At 33.2% G+C, this 22,722-nt stretch overlaps 1 protein-coding gene across 4 annotated transcripts in view; it reads right to left on the bottom strand.

Annotated features, from left to right (window-relative positions):
• Positions 1–1,375: 1,375 nt before the first annotated feature.
• The window catches only part of LOC129806159 (espin), a 135,957-nt gene continuing 114,610 nt past the window's right edge, over positions 1,376–22,722 (bottom strand). For 3 of the 4 annotated variants that reach the window (XM_055854539.1, XM_055854541.1, XM_055854542.1), the window contains 5 exons: positions 14,255–14,507; positions 13,900–14,125; positions 2,488–2,745; positions 2,223–2,431; positions 1,376–2,151 (listed from right to left, as the gene is read on the bottom strand). In XM_055854539.1, coding sequence (XP_055710514.1) covers positions 1,845–2,151; positions 2,223–2,431; positions 2,488–2,745; positions 13,900–14,125; positions 14,255–14,507 — 1,253 coding nt within the window. In that variant the 3' untranslated portion in view covers positions 1,376–1,844. The remainder of the gene's footprint in view (positions 2,152–2,222; positions 2,432–2,487; positions 2,746–13,899; positions 14,126–14,254; positions 14,508–22,722) is intronic. The other variant, XM_055854540.1, reaches the window with a different exon arrangement.

Raw genomic sequence — 22,722 nt, 5'->3', positions numbered from 1 at the left:
GAAAATCTTTTAAAATTTCTCGAGAAATGATTAGAAACGTTGTTATAGCGTAAATATCTTGTCAAAAACCCCCAATTAAAGTAGATAAATCAACGACAGGCTTTGGATATCTTTGCTGATAGGACCTATTGATTAATTTTCGTTTAATTGTAGTGCTGATAATTTAAAATTTTATAAAGTGTTGGAAGAAAATGTATAAAATATCCTTGGGTGACCAAGCAGTCAATTCATTCGGAACAGAGATGTTTACAAAAATTAGTTAATTGTATAATAATTGAATACAAATTGTTTTAAAAAACAGGAAGACTGTAAAATATTTTAAAATTTTATTTTCAAAAAAAGTAAACAATAAAAAATATTGAAGTAATATTTTATATCCGAAAAGGCAGTTTATATGGTTTCTGGCTATAATTTTCATCAGTGAACTTCGATAGTTCTTACTATTCTTTGTATTTCCTTATCTACATTATTATATTCTTTACATTTTTTAATAATGGGATTTATTGAAAAAGATAAATTTTGAATCTGCCTTTCCAATCATTTAAACCTCTTCTGAAATGTTATTGATGAATATTTAATTCAATCCAGAAACACTAATCCTTTCAAAATTATTATAGTATTATTATTCGATTTCAAATTTGCTTTTAAAATCAATGTTTTGATCACTACAGGAGATTTTACATGTTTTTTCATATATTATTTGCTTAAAAACACTCCAAATTAAATTTTCGGAATTCTCCGGAAGCAAAAAGCTATCTCGAGCGAGATAGCTTTTTTCCATTTTAGAAAATTGAATATTTCACCCTCCAACGGAAAATTTCCATTTGAAATTCAAAATATTTCAAGACATTCGGGCAGTTTCGTGCACTTTTGCAGAGGGCGCTTGCATAGCAAATTTACCATTTGCTCGTGGGAATTCCCGTGGGAATTCCGTCTGTTTACACGGATAGTGAACAAATAGTAAAATAAATGAATTTTAAACGTTTTTTATGGATGAGTTTTCTATGATTATCTAAAAAATTATCATATTTAGGAAAAAAAAACGTTTATAATTTTTATAATTAGACGTTAATGAAGCTCAAGATGTATCAATAAGACTGGCTTTAAACTAATAGGTCGCAGGCTAGGTATATAAAAATGTCATCTACTTGTATAATTTGAATGTCCTTTGAAATACATTGATCATCTTGTGGTTTTATTTCACGATCTGGGGCATTAAAGGACGAATTAGGGAACTCATCGTCTCTGTTGAAGTCTACTTCTTTATCAATTTCGCTTAATTCGCAAAAATCGACCATTTTACTCATTCTGGACAGTCTTGCAAAATAAAAATTGTGATGAGCGTTCTTTGAAATAAAATCTCTGATTTAAAATATACTTTCAAGAAATATCTCACTTTATTGCAACAATCATTTACATGCTAATGTTGTTTTTTTTCATCTATATAAAATTACACATCATATACTGTACCCCGCCCAATAATAGTAGTTATTTACGTTTAAACATTACAAATGATTAAGCATTCGTCCACTATATTACAAAAAATTGTTACAGTAGTTTTTCCTCCATTTTCTGTTTTCGCTTGTTCTGTCTCTCAAAATTGTTTTTTTTTTGTTTTATTTTACTTTATTTTAATAGTATAATAATTATCGAGAAAATCACATAATATAATAAATGTTATTGTTAGAGAAAACGGTATGAATAAGAGCTTGATGTACAATGTATTTTAAAATCTTCCCTATAATTTTTAACTTCTAATATTGCAACTTATCTTTGATATTCGATTTTTTTTCACTTTCAAAAAAACAGCAATATTTCTCTTTCCTACAAAAAATCACAACGTCTTATCCAATTAGACTGAGTCGACTGTTGGTTTTCCTCAATTGCGCTCGCCATGGAATTATATTTTCATTCTCATCCTGCTGTGCTTGATCTTTGTGCAGATTCTGCTCGATTGATCCATTCATGGAAGTCCCATTGACTGCTGGGGACTCCTCGTGGCCATTGGTGTTCTCCTTGTTGCTCAGCGTCTTGTCATCAGTTCCACTTGGCAGGAAGCTGATGTTGTCAATGGACATGGCTCTCTGGGCGAGTCTCCAGCTGTTGGACAGCCTCGAACTCTCTTCCACTCGTGGTGTGTAAACGGTAGCTCTGAATCCCCCCAAAAAGACAAAAAAAAATCAGTAAAACCCCTCCCTTCCGCACAATCTTACTGGACTTACTTTAGTTTATTCTCCGCTTCCTCTCGTCTGGCCAGCAGATCCCTCTTCCACTGTGGAATTGCCTGAAGTCTTCGATCTTCCGCCTCACGAGCCATTCGTTCCTCAAACTCCTTCTTGGCACGCTCTGCCGCCTTCTTGGCCAGCATCTGACGCTTCCAGTCCGGAATGATATTCCCCGCCTGATCCTTCTCCGGCACCTGCAAACATTTCTGCGTCACTAGCGCCCATGCCCTTGACCTCAAACTTTAATAACATTCCCACCAACCTGATCCACAAAATTCGAAGCTGTGAATTGCTTTGAAATATCCATATACAGCTCCTTCTCATGTCGATCTTCCATCTTGGCACGTTCCACCTTCATCTTCTTAATCCCAGGGATATCCTTGCTCAATTTCAACTCTGCAATTAGGTCAGTTTTTTGCGACAGGAAGGACTCATTTGTGCTGGAGAGGCATTGCATACTCATGCTCCGGGTGGGAGCTGAAAAAGTCTTTCCCAGCATTTTGTCCGATGTTCGACGCAACTGTTTGTGTTTACAAAAAAAAAGAACAATTAAAAGCATTCCCAGGCTTCAGATTTTGATGTTTGGGAAGATCATAAATCCCAAAGACTGCAATTTGTCTTGAGAAAATGAAGGTTTCTTCAACATTTCATTGGTTAACCCAAAAAAAAAGTTCTATTATATCGCTCCTTGGAAATTACAACTCGCTTTTTTGCGATTTTGAGATTCTAATGCACTTAGAAAGGTAATTTAATAAATTTGCAGATGATATAAGTCATTAAATTTCGTTATTAGAAAAATTTTTCAAAATTTTAATCTTTTTGATTAGGGGAAAGTGCCCATGCTTGATACCCTAGGTCTGCCAGTAGCGTTTTTCAGATGTATTCGTACCTCATAGCTTTAATATTTGAATATTTTATGAATAACATTTCGTGATTTTCCATATTATTTGGTAATTTACGACGCAGATTCATTCCGGCAGTATCTCTGGACGATTTCCCACCTGTTAACTCCGTCTAACATGCCATTTTAACTTAATTTATGAATTATCAAAAAAAAAAACAGATTATTTGTTGTTATTTATTATCACTTTTAAACACATGTATTTATCATAGGGTAAGTGTGCCAAATTTCGGCATAGTTGCATGCAAGCATCAAAGTCTCAAGTTTGAAATGTAATATTTTAAATACAAATTGATTTCTTTAATTCTTTCTTCTGAAAGAGTGTTGCTTGGAACCTTGTAAAGAGTTTACCATCTTTATTTACCCTAAAATCATTCTTAATACATTTTAAAATGAATAAAAATGTAGACATAGCTTTGGTGTCCTATTTTGGCCACCTTCATTCTCATAGTTCCTTGCCCTTCGGGAATTCTTCCAATATCTTTTTCACGTCATTACGTTTGTCGAAGCTACATTTTTTTGTTATTCTTTTGCATTGTATAATCTCTAGAGTATGTAAAATCTAAAAGTTCATGGGAATTCGAGGAACAAAAAAGGTGGCCGAAATTGCAAGCTGGCCGGAATTTGGCACACTTACCCTATACAACTTTAGAAATCTTCAAACGCACCATTGGCCTCTCAAATGACATAAACTCAAAATATGGCCGGTTTATTTTAAGTTAGTTGCATGTTTTTGATCCTTTTGAGTGACTTTGGCAACATAACGTGCTCTATTAGAGCCTCTTGCCGTTCTACCTTCGACTGCTGTGCGGACCTGTCTCCGATTTCCCTTCCTAAACTAAGTGAGATTAGTCGCGGTCACTTCACTAAAGCTCTGTTTCTTGATCTATTGAATTTAATATGTATATATCTCTATGGCTTATACGGTCAGTGAACCAGGGTTTCTGCCGTTTACCTGGGGAGACCGGTTGTGAAGTCGGTCGGCAGCCGCAAACAGTTGATTGAAATAAATTTGAATTGAATTGACTTTTCAAATGGGGCTCAAACTTTTGACGCATGAAAAATCAACAACTTTTGGAAAACAATTTTTTTTTTTATATTAAATAATTTTTTCGAAATACATAAATAAGATCTACAGATAACAGGCTACTAATTTGCAAAAAGAAAAATTTTAAAAAGTAATTTTTTCTATCATTTTTTCCACTTGGTTTCCCGAACATACATGAGGCAACAAACTTTTGACACCTACTGTACTTTGTTTTTAAGAAATGGAAACACGAAATTTTGAACTGCTAACTAGAGTTCCTTTATTCCTCGTCAACGTTTCGGAGCTTGATGACTTCTTCTTTAAGTCCAGTGGATTTTCTTTCATGCTTCGCACGTATTAACATATTCTTTTAATGAATCTGACCTAAAGCCGAGTAAGGGCAAAATAATAATAGAATAATAATAGAGAATAGAACCTAGATCTAGTCGCGTCACTCACTTCCATTGGCAATTTTGAAAATATATTTACAAACGAAAGTTTTTGTGCGCAGACCATTATGCATAGTGCTCGACGCACATTCACTTTTGTTTTGTAAACATATTTTTACCGTTTCAATGAGAGAGAGAGATTTGTCAAGATCAAGTATCACATTTGAGTTCGTTGGAAAGGTCTGGGAATTCCTGACAAGCATGAATCGGTTCCATTTTCCATTCGGTTATGTCGAAAATAGACACAGGCTGATCCTGGAGAATATTCAACTCGAAAAATTTGGTGGTAAAGGATCAGCCCAAACTATCATACACTGAGGATTTAGGATCAAGGATTAGCGTTTTCAGCGTAAATTTCTATTAAATATTCACACTTTGATTGCTGAAAGACTTCTTAAGTGCAATATCAATGGATTTTTCGTACAGAAAGATGCACTCTGACCTTCCCATTACTCCAATCTTAATGCATTTCAAGATTTTGCGACATTGCGTAACATTACTCTCCATGTTTTTTCACCCAATTGACATTTCGAAAAGCACCCAAAAACCCCCAAAGTGAAGGTTTTTATTTTCAGCACTGGCGCTGATGTCGCCTAATCCCCTTAATTTCACTAGATCTCACGAACTTAGAAGATCAGCCTGATCCTCCAAATTGTAGGCTGATCCCTGAGTGTATCGACACCAATCCTCATTTTTCGAGCTGATCCCTAAGTCGATCCCTGTGTCTATTTTAGGCTTTAGGAACAGATAATGAACCGAATCATAACCGATAACTAATTCTTATGCGAAAGTCAATTGTATTACATTTTAGATATATTTTGAACAATGTTTCCAGAGATTTATAAATCGGTTCGGATCGGTTATGAACTGGCAATGAACCGATAAGTAATTTTTGTCGAAAAATCAATACTACTATGTGAAAACTATTTTAGGGGATATTTTGAATGATTTATGAATCGGTTTAAATCTGTTGGGAACAGGTAAACAGTCACTGATGCGAAAATACTGTTGTGTTATAGCATCTATGTCACGAATTCGAACACTTTGCAAAACCAGGAGGTGAATTCTGTAACGCTCTGGCAATGCCATATGACAAATTGGGTTCGAATCTTAGGAGAGTTTTTTCGAACATACGATTCTGTAGCCGTGACATTTCCATTTCAGCTCACGTGGCATTGTCAGAAGTCACATATTTCAGATTTTTGGCAATTCGAATGATAATGAATTTTGTTAAACAAATCAACCAAGATGTACTGTATTTTCATAAATTCATCTAGTAAAGGGATTTCATTTATAATTCAATGAATTTCATTTTCGAGCATTTGCTCGAATGGCATTGTCAGGTTTCGAACTCACGCGTGACAATGCCACGAAAATTACAGAATTCCCCTACTGAGACGCTTTGCTATCGCTTTACTTTTTCTTAAAGTAGTTTAAAGGGTAGAGTCATCATGGACGTTGTACACTTATGGACAATTTGCAAAATTCTTGAGATCTTCCCTAAAACAGATTTCGAAAAATTAAAAAAAATATCAGTTTATCTTTTGGTAAACAATTTTCTGATTTTTCGGAATCTGTTTTTTTTCCAAAAAGTAAAAAGAAAAAACGATAATAATAAAAATTAACTCCCCAATTCGAACCAGATATTAATAGCAAAACATCTTTGCGCAAATTTCTCTTGAAAATCTCCTACATTCTCTTTGATTAACTTGTTTCACGACATAAGATTTACGGCATTTCTTATCATACGAAAAAAAAATTGCTTCTCCGAGCGAAAACTTTTCTATCACACTAACCTTCTTTGAATTTATTGTTTATCTATTTGGCTTCCGTACAAAAGAAAAGAACGAAGAATAAACACGATCAATTGGTTTAGAGAAAAAAAAAACATTGAATTAGATTAGATTACATGCAATTCTTGCAAAAATTTCACACCCCACTTTTCACAGAAGAAAGAAATGTTAAAATTAAATAGAAGAAGAGATCTTGGTGTGTCCGAAAAGAGATTGCACAATTAGATTCACTTTTAATGCGAAGAAATTGCACGAAAAAAAATGGATAAATAGCAAAATTAATTGTGGCCGAGATTATCTTACTTTTTCATGGAATCCCTGGGATGCATTTCAGAGAATAAAATCTTTTATTTTTTTATTTTTTTAATGTATTAAGCAAAGAACTGCGTTTTTCACGGTTTTGTTGGCACACAGCAAATATCGCAAGAAGTTTCATTTCTTCCAGTCCAGAAAAGATAAATATGTTGTGCTCTTGCCGTAATCTCGGAGCATCACTTTAAATAAAGACGGTATAAAACAATTTACCGCCCATTTTTCCATCTTAAATTGCATCTTATTAACTGTTTATTTTTTTAAAGAGTTTGGCTATGGCTCAATTGAAGTTTTTTTCTCATCTTCTTCCATTGGGGTAACAAAAGTCTCAATTTAAGAAAGAAAAATGCACTGAAAAAAAGCAAGATTGAGAATTTCTTGTGAAATAGAAGCGTGTCTGATGATCATTGAGAGGATCAAAATATTTTAAATATCCCACATTTTTCTTAAACTCTCTTAAACGTCAATTGTAGACAGTATCACGAAAAAGTTCAATGAACAAAATGAGATCTTATTTTTCTCTATTTCTCCCTCAAAAAAAAATTGTAAGAGAAACTCACGCGATCTTTAAAAATGACGATTTCTGATTGTTCAGTCTGTTTGCAATGGTTTAAAAACCATTCAATGCAATCAATGGACTAATTGGAAAAGTACTTGGGAAAATGCTCAAAAAAAGCTTCTGAGGAAAATATTTGAAGTATGAATGGACATTGCTGAAATTACTGATCCATTATTGCAGCTGTTGAACAATGTGGCGGATAATTTTACAATAAAATCATAAAAATGATTTTCATTTCAGAAATTTTCAAAGATAATGTGCAATGCGTATAAAAAATTCTCCGTGAGGTGTTTGCTAAATTGGATTAACTTAAAGATATCGTCAGCGATAAAAAAAAACAAAATTTTTCTTTTTGGGACAATATTTCGAACAGTTTGTATATCGTCCACTTTGAGTGAAATATCGGACACGGAAACCGAAATATGTCTTCTTTGTAATGCCCGATTTAACAGAGATTTCGAAAGTCAAGATCTCGAATTGGTCGAAATTCCCTCGAAGCAGGGGCCCATCAAGCCTAATAAAAAGTGACGCTATTTTCACTTTTCCTTGTAAAAATTTTGCAGATATTGCACCGCGACTTAAACAAATTTGCTCGTAGTTCTTGTATTATTTCGGATAACATTATATGTATTTTTAGATAGCTTTTAATGCACGATTTCGAAATATATCAGACTGATAAATAAATTCTCTTTAGGAAAAAACTTGCCAACAGTCTTCAGTGCCTCTATTCAAAAACGTATGGAAAAATGAAATGTCGATAGGCCCCTGCTCGAAGAGCCATATAATCCCGAATAGGTCGAGATATCGAATGGCTAGAAATTATTCGGTTTTTCATCCCATTATAAGTTTGAATCTTTAATTCAAAATTTTTACCTGACTCAAAGTATTTCTCGTGCCCAATAAACGTCAACTTCAAAAATAAACAAACATTTGAACACATAAATTGCGACATTATTCCCTAAACAGACTACCGGCTTGAGCTAAAAGACGACTTAAAAGAAAACTGATGCGAATGTAATCTTATCATAATTTTGATAGCAATTACGTAAGGCCGTAGGTCTGTCCAGCAAATTATATTCATGATAAGCAACTTTTTGGAACTTGCCATTTTTAACTTAAATCCCATGTAACCAAAACAGGTCAGCGTGACTTAATAATGTGGTCGGCATTACTTATTTACTTGGTCGGAAATTGATCAAAATCTGGTCAGATTACCAAAAACGTGCAAGCAACTCCACCTCGTAATTACGTAATGACGAGTTAATTACGTAATGACAACTGTGGTCGTAATTAAGTAATGCCGACCTGGAATCTGACCTGCTTCCTCAGTGTTATGAAGTTAACGTGAAGACCATTACATTTTGACACTTGAGCACTTCGAAATTCGAACAGGATGTACTTCAGCCATATTGCGAACGTATAAAGAAAAAGTCTCTTTTCATATAGATTTTCGAATTTTTAAAGATCTACTTAGGCACGGAAAGAATGCATATTAACCCTTTAAGGACGATTGGAACACCGATGTTCCATAAAGAAAATAATTTTTCCTGACTACCTAAAGTTATTTTTTTGTTACGTCTGTACATAATTGTAAAGTAGAAGGTTGAAGGAATCTAGAATATTTTTTGCAAATCTGTAGCTATTTGCTACGTAGAAAATAATTAAGCTCAAAAATGGCGAATTTTTAAATTCTCAAATTCATAATTGATTTTATTTATTTTTTATACTTCCAATTTTTTTAAGCAAAACCCATTTTGGCAATAAAAACTGCAATACTCATACGTAATATTTTTCATTAAAGCAAAAAATATTATTCATTGGTATTGTCAGAAAAATTACTTAAATTTTTGGGCTATTTTTGTCCCTATCGTTCATAGAGGCACAAAATACAGTGCCCGCTTTGTAATCCGGATCGCCGTAATCCGGACGAGTTATCGACGGTTACATTTTAAATCATTTTGAGGTTATGTATGCACGAGTATTCAGCAATGAAAATGAATTATCCTGTGATGTTTTTGTTTAATAAATGAAGTATAATAGCATAGAATTCTCTAATTATGTCTTTTTAAACTTCTTTAAAACTTTTATTCTAAATCTAGAAAAAAAAACGTATTATATTTTCGAGACGTTGAACAAATTCAAAAAATTCATCCGGATTAGGAAGCGGACATCTGTCATATTGTCTCCCAATCATCCGAATAACGAAGCGGGCACTGTACACCGAATCAGACTCTGTTGGACTTTTCAAGGTTAGATGTAAGACTTTTCATTGATTATGTTTCCTAGTTTAATTTTTATTGTTAATTTTCAGTCCGTAAAAAGTGTCTCGTCGTTAAAGGGTTAAAGAGTTTGGAACAATTGCACGGCGAAAATAGGAACAGTCGCGCCGAAAATTAGAATAGTTGAGGCGAGTGTAGCAAATTTTGATTCAAAACGTCTGCATTTCTCAATCAAAAAAGACAAATCGTTTTAAAATTGTCAAGCTAATATTTTTAAAAATGTATGAAATTATTTATTATTTATCGTTTTTTTTCTGATGATGCCCTATGTTTCAACTAAAGTAATCGTAAATAGACAGAAAATAAAATGGTGCTTGACTTTTGTGATAAAATTGATCAAATATCTATTAAAAACAGTTAAAGTTGATAAACATAATTTTTGTGCAAATATAAACCACTTTCAAGAATTAATTCCTTTCATTGTAAGCGAAACAATGTAAAATTATCTCTTAAGGGGATCTACATAAATAAGTGAATGATTCACACATTTAATACCCCTTAGGGAATGCAATAAAAGTAAATTTTACAGCATCTTGATCAAGATCAAGATAAAATAACTATCTTATGATTAAATCAGTGATATGGGATTGTTTTTAATGGTGAGAAATATCTTCTGTTAATTGTAGGCCTTCTGACCACCGACTTTCATACTTATCATTAAGGTAAAGTGCCCTCAATTCGACCGGTAGAGTTATTTATTACATTTATGTATATTTGCACTAATATTTGGCGTATGATCTAACATTAATAGGTCAACTATTTCATAAATAAATACGAATCAGTGACAATTATATAGAAATTCTCCATAAAATATTCAAATATTGTCCACGGGTCGAGTCGAGGGACCAGTCGACTCGAGGGCACTTTATCTTATGATCTAATTTTCATTTTTTAAAAGTCTTTTATGATAAATAAATTTTTCAATTTGAGTGCTCTGAAAAGGGCATAATCAACAATAAATTCCCTCGATCGTAAAGTGCCCAAAATTCAATTGAAGCGGCAAAGATCGGTAATGAGTTCAAGTGACTTTCACCGCAACTTATCAATTAGCTTCACACTGTTGGCATTTTGAACAATATAAAAGCCGAATAAAATTTCAATTAAAATGGACATCAAGATCTAAATTGCCCCAAATTCCGCGGAATTGTGAGAGTAGAGTAAGAAAATTTGGTGAAAGAGAATATTCGTCTTTGACATTTTGTTATTGATATTTCATCCTTAAGATCACATTTTCCAAGACGTTTTCTTTATTTTATTTCCGGCGTCATTTCGTGTCCATGTTGCGGACAAGATAAATGAAAACACATTGTAAATAAAGACGAAATAATGAACAATTTCGTTGTCTAAAAGCAGGAGGAGAAAGTGCCCATGCTTGATACTATTCGAAGCTTCGTAATGACTAAATTTTCTATGTTTCACAATATATATGTGACTCATCGCAAAGATATTTTAAAAACTATGGGAAAGTGGCCATTTTTTTAAAATATATTGCGTAGTCGTGTTGATTGAGAAACATAGGAAAAATTTAGTCATTACGAAGCTTCCAATGGTATCAAGCATGGGCACTTTCCCCTACACGGAAACGAATTGTGTCCGAGAACTAAATTGCACAAAGGTGAGCAAGAACCGTTTGAAACCGAACAAACGTCAAGACTGTGTGGATTTCAAGAGTCGTCCGGCCCCTACAAAAAACTTTAAAGAATAGAAGAAGAAGAAGAACATACGTCATATGAGAATTGTACGTCAATGGTCAAAACGCTACCTATAGAAGAATTCTGTAATTACATGACAATGTCATATGATAAGTTTCCTTTGAAAATTCGACAGAAGAACAACATAAATGACCATTGAGTTCCTAATGGTCATTGTAAGCAGTTCGTTTAAGAACGTTCTTAAACACTAGAATCAAACAAAAATTTATGAACAGGAGGGTTAAAGTCATCCACAAACTGACTTAACAGATTCTTCCAACACGGGATCAACAACAATATAACATGATTACACTGTAACAAAGTATACCCCGATATGATTAATAATAATACGACATTGTCATACTGTTACAGAGTCCCCCTTCTGGACAAACTTATTTTGACTGAACTAAATACTGGATCTCTTCATTTTCGGATTCCTGCTGCCAGCACTCGCATATCATTTCATCATGCACACGTCTGTATAAAACATTCTTAAGTTGATTCTTATTTGATGTTCCTTATGAACTTTCGCCATCGAAATCCATCTCGACTGAAGTATAGGCCTTAACTGTAAAACGAAATCTTTTACACGAATTTGTTCCCGACAGTGCGAACAAAACGATTCCCCATATGAGTAACAATTTCTTTCCAAAAATTAGGGTAAAGTGGTACAAGTTGGACTATTGTACAATTTGGACAGGGCTTTTTTATAATTTAGTTCTTTGTGCTTAAAAACAAATTTTGTACTGTACTTATCAAGAATAAAGACATGTCCAACTTGTACCGGCGAATTGCCCAACTTGTAACACTATGTCCAACTTATATCACTTTACCCTACCTCGTCCACGGACTCCGAAAATTCTTGGAACAAATATGTTACAGATAGGAATAATATTGTTATAAAAAAATGTACCAATTTGTTTCTGACAGTGGGAACAAAACAGTCGAGTGCAACAAATTCTGTACGAAATTTCAGGAATAAATTTGTATAAAACGAAATCAACACAAATTTGTAGACATTCCACCGTATCAAAATGGTCCCAAAAGAAAACTCTAACAAAATTGTAACTATATTTCATAACAAAACTATAAAGAAAACTTTTTGGAACAAAAAAATATCTTTTCTAGGTGCAAATCGATTCCAAAAAAATTTGTTCCAATATTTTGGTCAGTGTCCAAAAGATTTTACCGTGTACATTTCGTCCAAAGTCGAAACCGATGCAAGTGTAAACAGATTGTAACCGAAGACGAAGTGACAGATCACGTTGGACATTTTCGTTTTCTTCATTTCGTCTTTGTATTAAAGATGATAACGGAATACGAATTGTAAGGGGTAGGCTTTCAGACTTCACACAATTTCTGGCTTTGAACACTTCGTATTTTTCCAATATTTCATTGATAAATCTGACCTAATAAAATATAATGCCATAGGTAAGATGCGAAGCCTGCCACTGAGAGAAATCCGAAAAAGTTAAAATAACATTCCGGAAATGTTAATTTTATACTGCATTATTGATCCGAAATTGGTGTAAATATTATGCATTTTACGTGTATTAGGAGTTAAAGTTACCCTTTTTTCATGTTAATTTTACCCTTAAAAAGGTATAAAATTAACATTAAAAAATGTTGATTTATTTTTACACCTAAAAAGTGTTAAAGTTATGAGGAAAAAAAGTTAATCGCACCCTCTTTTTTCTCAGTGTTTCGTTTAAATGTTAAAAACGAAATGTAGAAAAATAAATTGTTTGTATTCATTTCGTCTAAAGTCGAAACTGATGTAAGTGAAAACGGATTGTAACCGAAGTGATTTTGTTTTTGTTTTCTTCATTTCGTCTTTGTAGTAAAGACGATAAGGGAAGACGAATTGTAAGGGGTAGGCTTTCAGACTTCACACAATTTCTGGTTTTGAACACTTCGTATTTTTCCAATATTTCTTTGATAAATTTGACATTATAAAATATAATGTCACAGGTAAGATTCGAAGCTTGGGGTGACATGATAACTTTGTTTTCGATAGTATCGACTGTCGATTCTGAAAACTTTAAACGATAGCTGCACGCTTTGTAAGAAATTTAGATATTTTTCAAATGTCACATTCTTTTAAGTGTTTCATAATAAATGGCTCAACAATGCGTAAAAAGTCGATATTTGCTTAATTTACATGATATAGATTTGACGATACTATCGAGTCGATAGTATAGCCTTCCCCTGCTTGAAAACAAAATTATGGACCACTTCGTATTCGAATGCATCTCGACTATATGCTATTTTACCGAAAATTTGAACTGTTTTGTTGGGCACATTTCGACTAAATGTTGAAGACGACTTGTTGAATTCTTTCGTCTTATGTCGGCTTCAGACTGGAGGTTTAGCCCAGTTACCGAAGGTCTCAAAAATCTTAATAACAAGCAATTTTATTGATTTTTCAAAATCTAATGAATCATTTACCCTTATTGTTCAATCCTAAACAACAATTTCCTAAAAAATCATGCTTGATGAGTAATTAAAGGAGTTGAGCCAGATAGTTAAGCCTTAGGTCTGAAGCCCGTATTAGGGCACATGTAAGACTGAATGAACCCAAAAACGAAAAGTTGAAGACGAAAGGCCAGAGTCGAAAGGCCAAAGACGAATATTCGGCAACTTGAAGAAAAATGATCACTTACTTGAACACTGTTGAGATCCTGAATGGAGATGGCCGACAGGGGTTGCTGCTGCTTCCTGGTGGCCGTGTCTGGGGCTGAGGGTTGCAATGGGGCCTGTTTGGGTGGCACGGCGACCAGCAGCGGGGGCGCCGGTGGCGGTGGCGGAGGTCGAGGTGGTTCCGGAACAGCTGGAGGCAGTGGTGATGTAGTCTGCGACAGCTGCATGTAATCCTCCGTGTCCGTGGACCTTGTCAACGCACGTAATCCATAATTAATCCTCAATTGACTTTGCATCACAGTATTTCACTAGCACTTTAAAATTTTCCACTTCGAGATAGGGATTTTCTTTTTTGTTAAATTTGAGGCACAAACTCACCTCGCTGAGGATGCACTGGACCGTTTATCACTGATAGACTTGAGATACTCGGATGGTTTGATCAGGTGATTTGAGCCGTCCAACATTGACCCATTAGGGAAACTGGGCGGCACAAATGGCAGCACAAGCTGTTTATTGACGAGATTTGGTCCACCTGGACGCGAGCTGGGCCGTTCACCGCCAAGATGTGAATAACACTGACTCTCCTCGAAGTTGCTGCCGCTGCCGTTGATCAATTTGGCTTTCTTATTTGCTACCATACACACACACAAACAATACAACAATTGTTTAAGAGCTCAAGTGTAAATTTTTTTTCATCTTATGAATCTTTTTTATATAAATTTACTATGTACATCATGACACGAAAGAGAATGAGAGAAATTGTAGAGCAGATTACCACCACCACCGTCTGTTAGTGCACCTCTTGATGGTTAAATTCTCTTCAAGAGTTGAGATTCTTGGGCTTCGAGGGGAAGTGATTATTGAAATCACAGTGATAGTGAAGCAGAGAATGTTAAAGAAGTTATACTTTAAAATCTCTGACTACTCAATAATACCTTAATAGTCAAGCAAAATAGATTTAGCCGGGACACACACCGGAAAGCTATAAAAATAGGTCGCAATTAACCAAGTTTGCATGTAAAACACAAGACGTAATATATCGTTAAATAGGTGAGGATTCCGAAAATCGTCAGTACAGTAAATACAATTCACTCCAGAAAAATTCGTCAACTTTCTTCAGAGCTTTCGGCTTGATCACTGATGAAGTTTAATTAATTTTTCCTGAATGTATTGTATTTCCCGACTATTTCCGGAATCCCCACCTAGTTAACAATGAAGAAACTTAATAAATCGAAAGAGATAATCAAACAAAATATAGACACTCTGAGTTTTGGAAGGTGTCTAGGATTATGGTAAAGTATTTAGCGCATGCTGTTTCTAGGATCGCCATTATTCGCATTAAGTTTCACTTTGTTTACTTATTTTATAGTGATGAAGCCTTTCTTTCGTGAAATTACAATAAAGAGGCAAGACTTACAGAAAAAAGTAATTTTCTAGATAAAATTTTAGTGGTGACATAAACCATTTAAGAATTACATGTTCATTGGGGAACCAAATTTGAACTTTTGGAAATTTGAGAACTTTCAATGTACCTCTAATAAGAATTTTGTAAGCCGTAAATCAATAAACGCTTTACTTATAACTTCAGATAGATTTTTAAGATAGCTTGTTTTTACTCTGAGCGGTTCAATTAAGATATTTTTGTTGTAAGTGAAACCCATAACTCTTATTTTAGGTTCCGCATTCCTCAGATAATAGGGTAAAGTGATATAATTTGCAATTAGTGTGTTACAAGTTGGACAATTCGCCGGTACAAGTTGGACATGTCTTTATTCTTGATAAATACAGTACAAAATTTGTTTTTAAGCACAAGGAACTAAATTATAAAACTAAATCATTAAAAATATACAAATAAAAATGAAGTACTAAATTTATCAAGACAAAAAGCCCTGTCCAAATTGTACCATTGTCCAACTTGTACCACTTTACCTTATCTCTTTTACATTAAGGAAATTTTATGAAATCGAAATTTCCATTTCTTTCTTTCTTAAGCACAATCCTTATGTCTATCCTACTGTCACACACTCTTCTTATTCTTGTCAACATCAAAACAAACTGAATTTAGATTTAGATTTGGAAGATAAAGATAAATTCAATGCCTGTGAAAAAGGGATTGGAAATTTGTATATTATTAAATTTTCCTGGTTTAAGGAGCACTGGAGGTATAAATAATTTACTAAATTTTCATTTATTTATAAGTTTTACTTATATCTTTTCATCTTACGTCGTAAATTAAAATTCTAGAATGGCTTATCTAAGAAATTTTATTTATTCTAAGTATATTTTCATTGTCAGATTATTAAAGGTTATTTACTTTTTTTTTTTAAATAAAACCCTAAAATTCAGATTTAGATCTTGATAAAGTCTTTACATTTAAATTTAAATTTAGATTCTAATGGCGCTGTCACACCTTCTCAATTTAGTAAAATTGAATCGATTGAAATTTTACCTCTTACTCTTTGATATAGATAATGATTAAATAATGATAATTGATATAGATAATGATGAGATATTTAATATAATATTAGAATAAATTGAAGTTTTTATATTTTAAAATAAGACATTAAAACGATTTCAGTTCATAATAAAACTTTTTTTTTGAATTTTAAGTCCCAGATTTAATGTTCTTAGATTTTCTCTCATTTTACTTAAATTTTGCATTTTTTTATATTTCTTTTGAATATCTAAGCTTCTCAGATTTGGATTTTTAACTTAAAATATTTTGAATTTTAATTTTAACCTTTATAAAATCTCATAAATAAAATGAATTTTAAGGAATATTGTATTTTTGACTTGTAATGATAGGAAAGCACTAACTTTGCGCTCTGGTTAGGTAAATAAAAATACACAGGTCGGCGGAAAGGTTCTGAGAGTGTACAAGAAAAAAGGAATACGTAATTCCAAGATCTCTTTTTTCTAATCAACAATATCCTACAATTTTGATGTACTTGACTAAGTTGTCCCATTTTTAAAAAATGCATCGACACACCAACTTCAATTGTCGTGCACGATAAGAAAGAATTTCCAGATGGAAATGAAACTTGGTATAGATCCATATTAGGAGTGTTACTAAATTACTGACTATAATTTTTAATTCTCCCAATTGTTTATAGGTGTCGCTCTCAGTAGTTTTCACCCGACCTACACTCGACTCTTCGTTATCCGGCTGACGTGGGGACAAAATGACATTTTGGTTTTTTGAATCTTGTCAACGTTTTTTATATTTTCTGCTGTGGGAATTTGTTTTCTGTCGAAAAACAACAGAATTTTCTTTGTGGTGTGTTTATGTTTCATTTTGTAGCATGATTGTGCGTGAAAAACTTTGATAAAATGAAAATAACACATTAATCCACTCTGGACAACCTGCATGTTTCGTAAAAAAAATCGTTTTGAATACATCAACCGCCAGTGTTTGGCAACTGACACCCGGATAATGAAGTGCCGGATAACGAAGAGCCGTGTGTATACATTTTGGAATAACAAAAAAGGTACTGCCTTAGAGTTCTTCTTAGAGTTCATGACTCGAAAAGAATATTTCAATTGGAAAAGTTATTTAATCTCCTTCATAGTTTATATCCTTAGGCCTTCTTCAGACTAATGATTTAGAAAACTTCCTAAGGTTCTCACATTCTCAATAGATCTCTCCTTTGATAATTTTCTTTAGAAATATATTTTTAATTTTTAATAAAAATAGTTTTTACTAAAATATCTTCTATTTAAAAATTTCCTATCACAATTTAAATGGAAAATTTTCATCTTTAACCCTTTAAGGACTATAGGGACACCGGTATCCCCAAAAAAATCCTACGGCCTTCTAAAGTTATGTTTTGGCCCTCTTGTCCTTAATGGATTAAGCATTTTCATCATTGATTAAGAAAACATGAAAGTATGTACTTGTAGAGCAAAATCAAAAGCCATTTAGTGTCAGTTACTTAATGGATTTATGGGAGATTGAAGATCAAACACCTCCGCATTTTTCTACAAAAAAAAAACGACTTACGCACATTACCTTAAAGCTGAGCTGCAGGTGGTGCATGATGAAAGGTGGCAGTGAAATAGCATAGACATTAATAATTCCAATAACTAAACACGAAAGAAGCTTTTAAAATGATGGACTTGACTCCCCATTTCGACGTTCGAATTTGCATTTTCTCAGAGATATTGCATTTCCTGGGCATGGAGGAAAAAAAAAACGCGAATCGTCTGAAGAATTTAATGTGAAAATGAAAAGCACCGTTTAGCCAGATTTATCTCGTTCTCTGTCTTATGAGCCATCTTCTATATATTGTATCTTATTCAATCTAATAAATGTATTACGCCAATAAACGGTTCAATTAAACACGCGACTCAAGTTATTCCATTTTCTTCATCTTTCACTAACTTTGTGGCCTTTTTGTCTTCTTTTAAGAGCAAAATATAGTTGGATATCGGGGAAAAATGAAGAAATGAAGAGACTCAAAAACGTAATTCAACTTGAATTTACAGTAAATTGAATCTACTAATAAATTTTACAGAATCTCTTTTTTTCACGATATATACTCTTTTTCTCTCTAGTCTTTCTCCACAACTCTCTGAATAATAATACTCAAAGTGGAGTAAAGGTATAAAATATTGAGGTGAGCCTTTCCAAAAAAATAACACACAAAAAACAGATTTTGTGCATAAAATTGGCATGTAAAACATTTTGATTTACATTTAATAATTATAAGTATCTTTTAAATTGAGAGATGAATTGCTTTGTTTTTATTGCACGAATTACTTAGAGAGAACAATTTCTTTGGTATTTTTCCACATTATGAAATTTTACGGAAAAATATAACGCCGATTGTTCGTTGATCCGACCGAACTTAGGGTAACTGGATCAAATTTCGGACAGCTTGCAATTTCGACCACTTCGTTTACTCTTCAAACGTTTTTTTTTGTTTTTTTTTTTTTTGCAAAAAAATGTGGTTTCAACGAACGAGACGATGCGAAAAAGAATTTGAAAGAATCCCGGAAGGGTAAGGAACTAAATGAATAAAGGTGGTTGAAATATTACCCAAACCTATGTCTATATTTTCGTACATTCTAAAATGTATTTAGAATGATTTTAAAGAAAATATTGACGATAAACTATCTACAAATACCACAAAAATCAATTTGTATCAAAAAATATTACAATTCAAACTTAAGGCTTTGGCCCTTGTGGAACTATGCCGATATTTGATACTGTTACCCTATTAAATCTAGAAGCAAACAGTAACATGTTGAAGTCTCAGGAGGTATTCTTAAAGTTTATAATCCGTACGTTAAATGTTGGCTTGTACTTTCCGATAGGAATCCTAATTAAACGAGAATGGATTATACTCTATATGTGTAAGATTATGTTAGACATAACTTATAAATAATATCAGGGGGTGAAAAAGTATAGTCAACGAGGGAACCGTGAGTGTCAGATCGGTATATCGCGGGAATCAATCTCTATGATCGCGATGATCGGCACTTAATGTGAACTGGTAGACTTGTTCACCCCTTGAATACAGGGAGTTCCGCCTTGAGAGAAAACGGGCTGAAAGAATTTGAAATAAAGCAAGTGGTAAATTTGCTGTACTAGCGCCCTCTGCAGAAGTGCAAGAAACTGCACGAACGCGTTCAAATATTGTGAATTTCAAATGATGATTTTCCGATGAAGAGTGAAATGTTCACTTTTGTGAAATGGTTTTGCATATCTAAACCATTGAAAATCACTGAATTATTCATCAAGGATGTTTTTTTGCAGGATGTATTCTAGCTACTATACTTTGAGACAAAATATTAAGCAAAATTGTCAGAAAATGCGATCGGTATTGAAAATTATTTCGTCAAAATATTGCGCATATTAATTTCTACCTTTTATATAAATACGATTTCTGCATAATATTGCGAAATTCTACTAAAAAAATTATTTTATGCGCTCATGAACTTATTTTGACGTAGTATTCTAAAATTTAATTAATATTGAGATAAAATATTGAATATCTAACAAAAATAATTTTAAAAAATAACATTTTGTATCGCTATTTGATCAACTTTATTGAAATTCAACTGCAATAATGCTCTTCCGGACAAAAAGCTAACTCCCTTGAGTAGTTTTTTGCTTCCGGAAAATTTGGAATACTTTTCTTATGAACTAAACCTTATTATTTAATTTAAATATTATTACTGCTGGAACTCCACGGAGACCATTTTTCTCAATAAATCTTCGCGTTTCAGACGATTTCTGAGAAGTGTGGTCACGCTGTTTGTTCGTCTGTACGTCTGTCCGTCCGGCTGTCACCAGCTCTAGAGGCCAAACGGTTAGAGATAGCGACTTGGGACCTATTCGGAACATCCCGCCGCATAAGTCGACTCAAGGATCGTTAATATGTATTATAGTTAACATGCTCCATAACCATGTTTTTTTGGGATTGCTCAAAAACGCGTCATGCAATTCTTTTCATTTTCGGATATGTTTTAGAGATAACCCAGGTGAACGATTGACTATATGTAAAAATAAAGTGGAATCATTCCTAATAACGGTTTCTTCAAGGTTAAAGGTTTAAGAAACGCTCTAGAGAACGCGTTTATCAGGCGAAGTGGTCGTGTTTGGCTCGTTGGAAAGGGTCTTGGAATTTCTGACAAAACTGAACTGATTCCAATCGGGTTCTAATCGGTAATGAACCGGTTCATAACCGATAAGTGATTTTTATTCGAAATTCAATTAATTTGCTCTTAAGGTGTATTTTGCGAAATATTTTGAGTGATTTATAAATCCGTTTAAATCGCTTGTGAACCGGTAATAAACCGATAAGTAATTTTTGTCCGAAAATCATTTTTATTCGTCTTAAAAATATTTTATGGGACCTTTGGAATGATTTACAAAACGGTTTAAATCGGTTGAAAATCGATAAACGTTAAGATGCGAAAGTACTTTGAGGGATACCATCTAAGTCATGAGTTCGAGCATTTCGCAAAGTCTGGGACGCTTTGCCACGCTTTTTTTAAGTGATTGGATGTACTACAACTCCTTAATTATTAGGTCATTGAGTTAGGAACCTATTAAATATACTTAATAAAGTACTTAAATAAAATCAATATAAAAATTATGCAATAACAAGTAAGGTAAAGTGCCCTCAAGTCGACCGGTTCCTCAATTCGACCGGAAATTCAATTTATTTATATTTGCACTAATATTTGGCGTATGATCTAACATTAATAGGTCAATTATTCCACAAATAAATACGAATCAGTGACAATTTCATAGAAATTCACCATCAAACATTCAAATATTGACCCACCGGTCGAGTCGATACAGCACTCGACTTGAGAGCACTTTACCTTATTTTTTGTAAAATTTTAATAAATTTCTTTCAAACAATTTAAAAAAATAAAATCAATGGAATGAGAAAAATATTTCGTATAGAAGTTATCAAAGCGTGGTGCTGTGGATAATTCAAGTGGCAAGTTGAGAACAATTGCACGGCGAAAATAGGAACACTCGCGGCGAAAGTGGGAACAGTCACGGCGAAAATGGGAACAGTTGCTAATTTTTATTTGTGTAAGTAAAGACTAAAAATATAATAGCCTCTTTTGGGCTTTTTGAGGTTATGTCAAATGGGTTAAATAGAACCTCAAATTTTCAAACAATCCAGCCGCTTATTCTGCTATTAAGGTGAAAAGTCTCTACTGATAAACTTTCAACTAACGACGATTTTCCAGCGCAATCCCACTAAGATAGTACATTTAAAATGCCATTAAACTTCTTGAGGAAGTTATCTCAAGCCTGAAAAAATCATATTTCACCGTTTATGAACCACTTATTTTACCCCAAGTCTTTCTTTAAACACCTCTTCAAAACATTTAATTGCAAACAAGAGGAAATATTATGAAACTTTCCAGACACTTTCTATCCACTTTATTTTTCAAATGTCTGTAACTGATTGTACAAACAAAATTGCTCATTAAAAATTGATCGAAATGGAAAACTCATGTTTATCTTTATCATTTTTTTTTCAAATTAATTAAATACACAATTTTCCATATCGAATCAAAAAAAAAGGAGAAATGCAAAACACCAAATGAAAATCATGTAAAATCGCGTGCATTAACCCCTTTAGATTTCGGTTTTCTCAGTGTTTTTCCAATATGAAGAAAATTTTTCCCTCGTAAATCAATTAATTTTATAATATAGTTCCTCATTCAATAATCCAACATACCATAAAAAAAATTATTCAAAAGAGTATTTTCTTAAGATTTATGACGCCTGATATTAGAAAAAAGAGTTGTTTTGTCTTGGATGATGGAGAGAGAATATTGAACTAGCAATTTAAAAGATTCGCAATATCGTTAATATACGGGTGAACTTGATCAAATAAAATTTCAAATTGTTTACAAAACCGTAACGAACGGGGAAATTTTCTCATATTGAATTTTGTACTAACAAAAGGTTGCAAAATTTAAATAAAATCAGCAAGAAGATGGAAATATTTATCACTTATTTGGTGAAATTTCGTTTTAAAACTTATATTTTATTGCAGAAAATGCCCAAAAGCCTAGTATTAAAAATAAAAATCTCAATCAGATTCTCCTCTCATCTGTAACTTATTTGCATGTGCAGAAGTGCGCAAAAAGTCTGTTTGTTTTGCATAAAGTGCCTCTTTAAAGGTAAAATTGAAGAGAATGCAATTGGAAATTGCAGTACTTGGGGCTTCTTCTGTTGGTTTGTAAACTCATTTAACATTGTGAATAACACACGTAAGACAATATAAACCACTTGAGCAGTGAGATTTTTGATTCATCTTCCACTAAAAGACTATAATGAGAAGATGAAAAACATTTCCATAACGCAG

Source organism: Phlebotomus papatasi, chromosome 3, assembly GCF_024763615.1.
Source record: "Phlebotomus papatasi isolate M1 chromosome 3, Ppap_2.1, whole genome shotgun sequence".
In the NCBI taxonomy this organism is placed as follows: domain Eukaryota; kingdom Metazoa; phylum Arthropoda; class Insecta; order Diptera; family Psychodidae; genus Phlebotomus; species Phlebotomus papatasi.
This window is presented reverse-complemented; position numbering and strand designations above follow the sequence as displayed.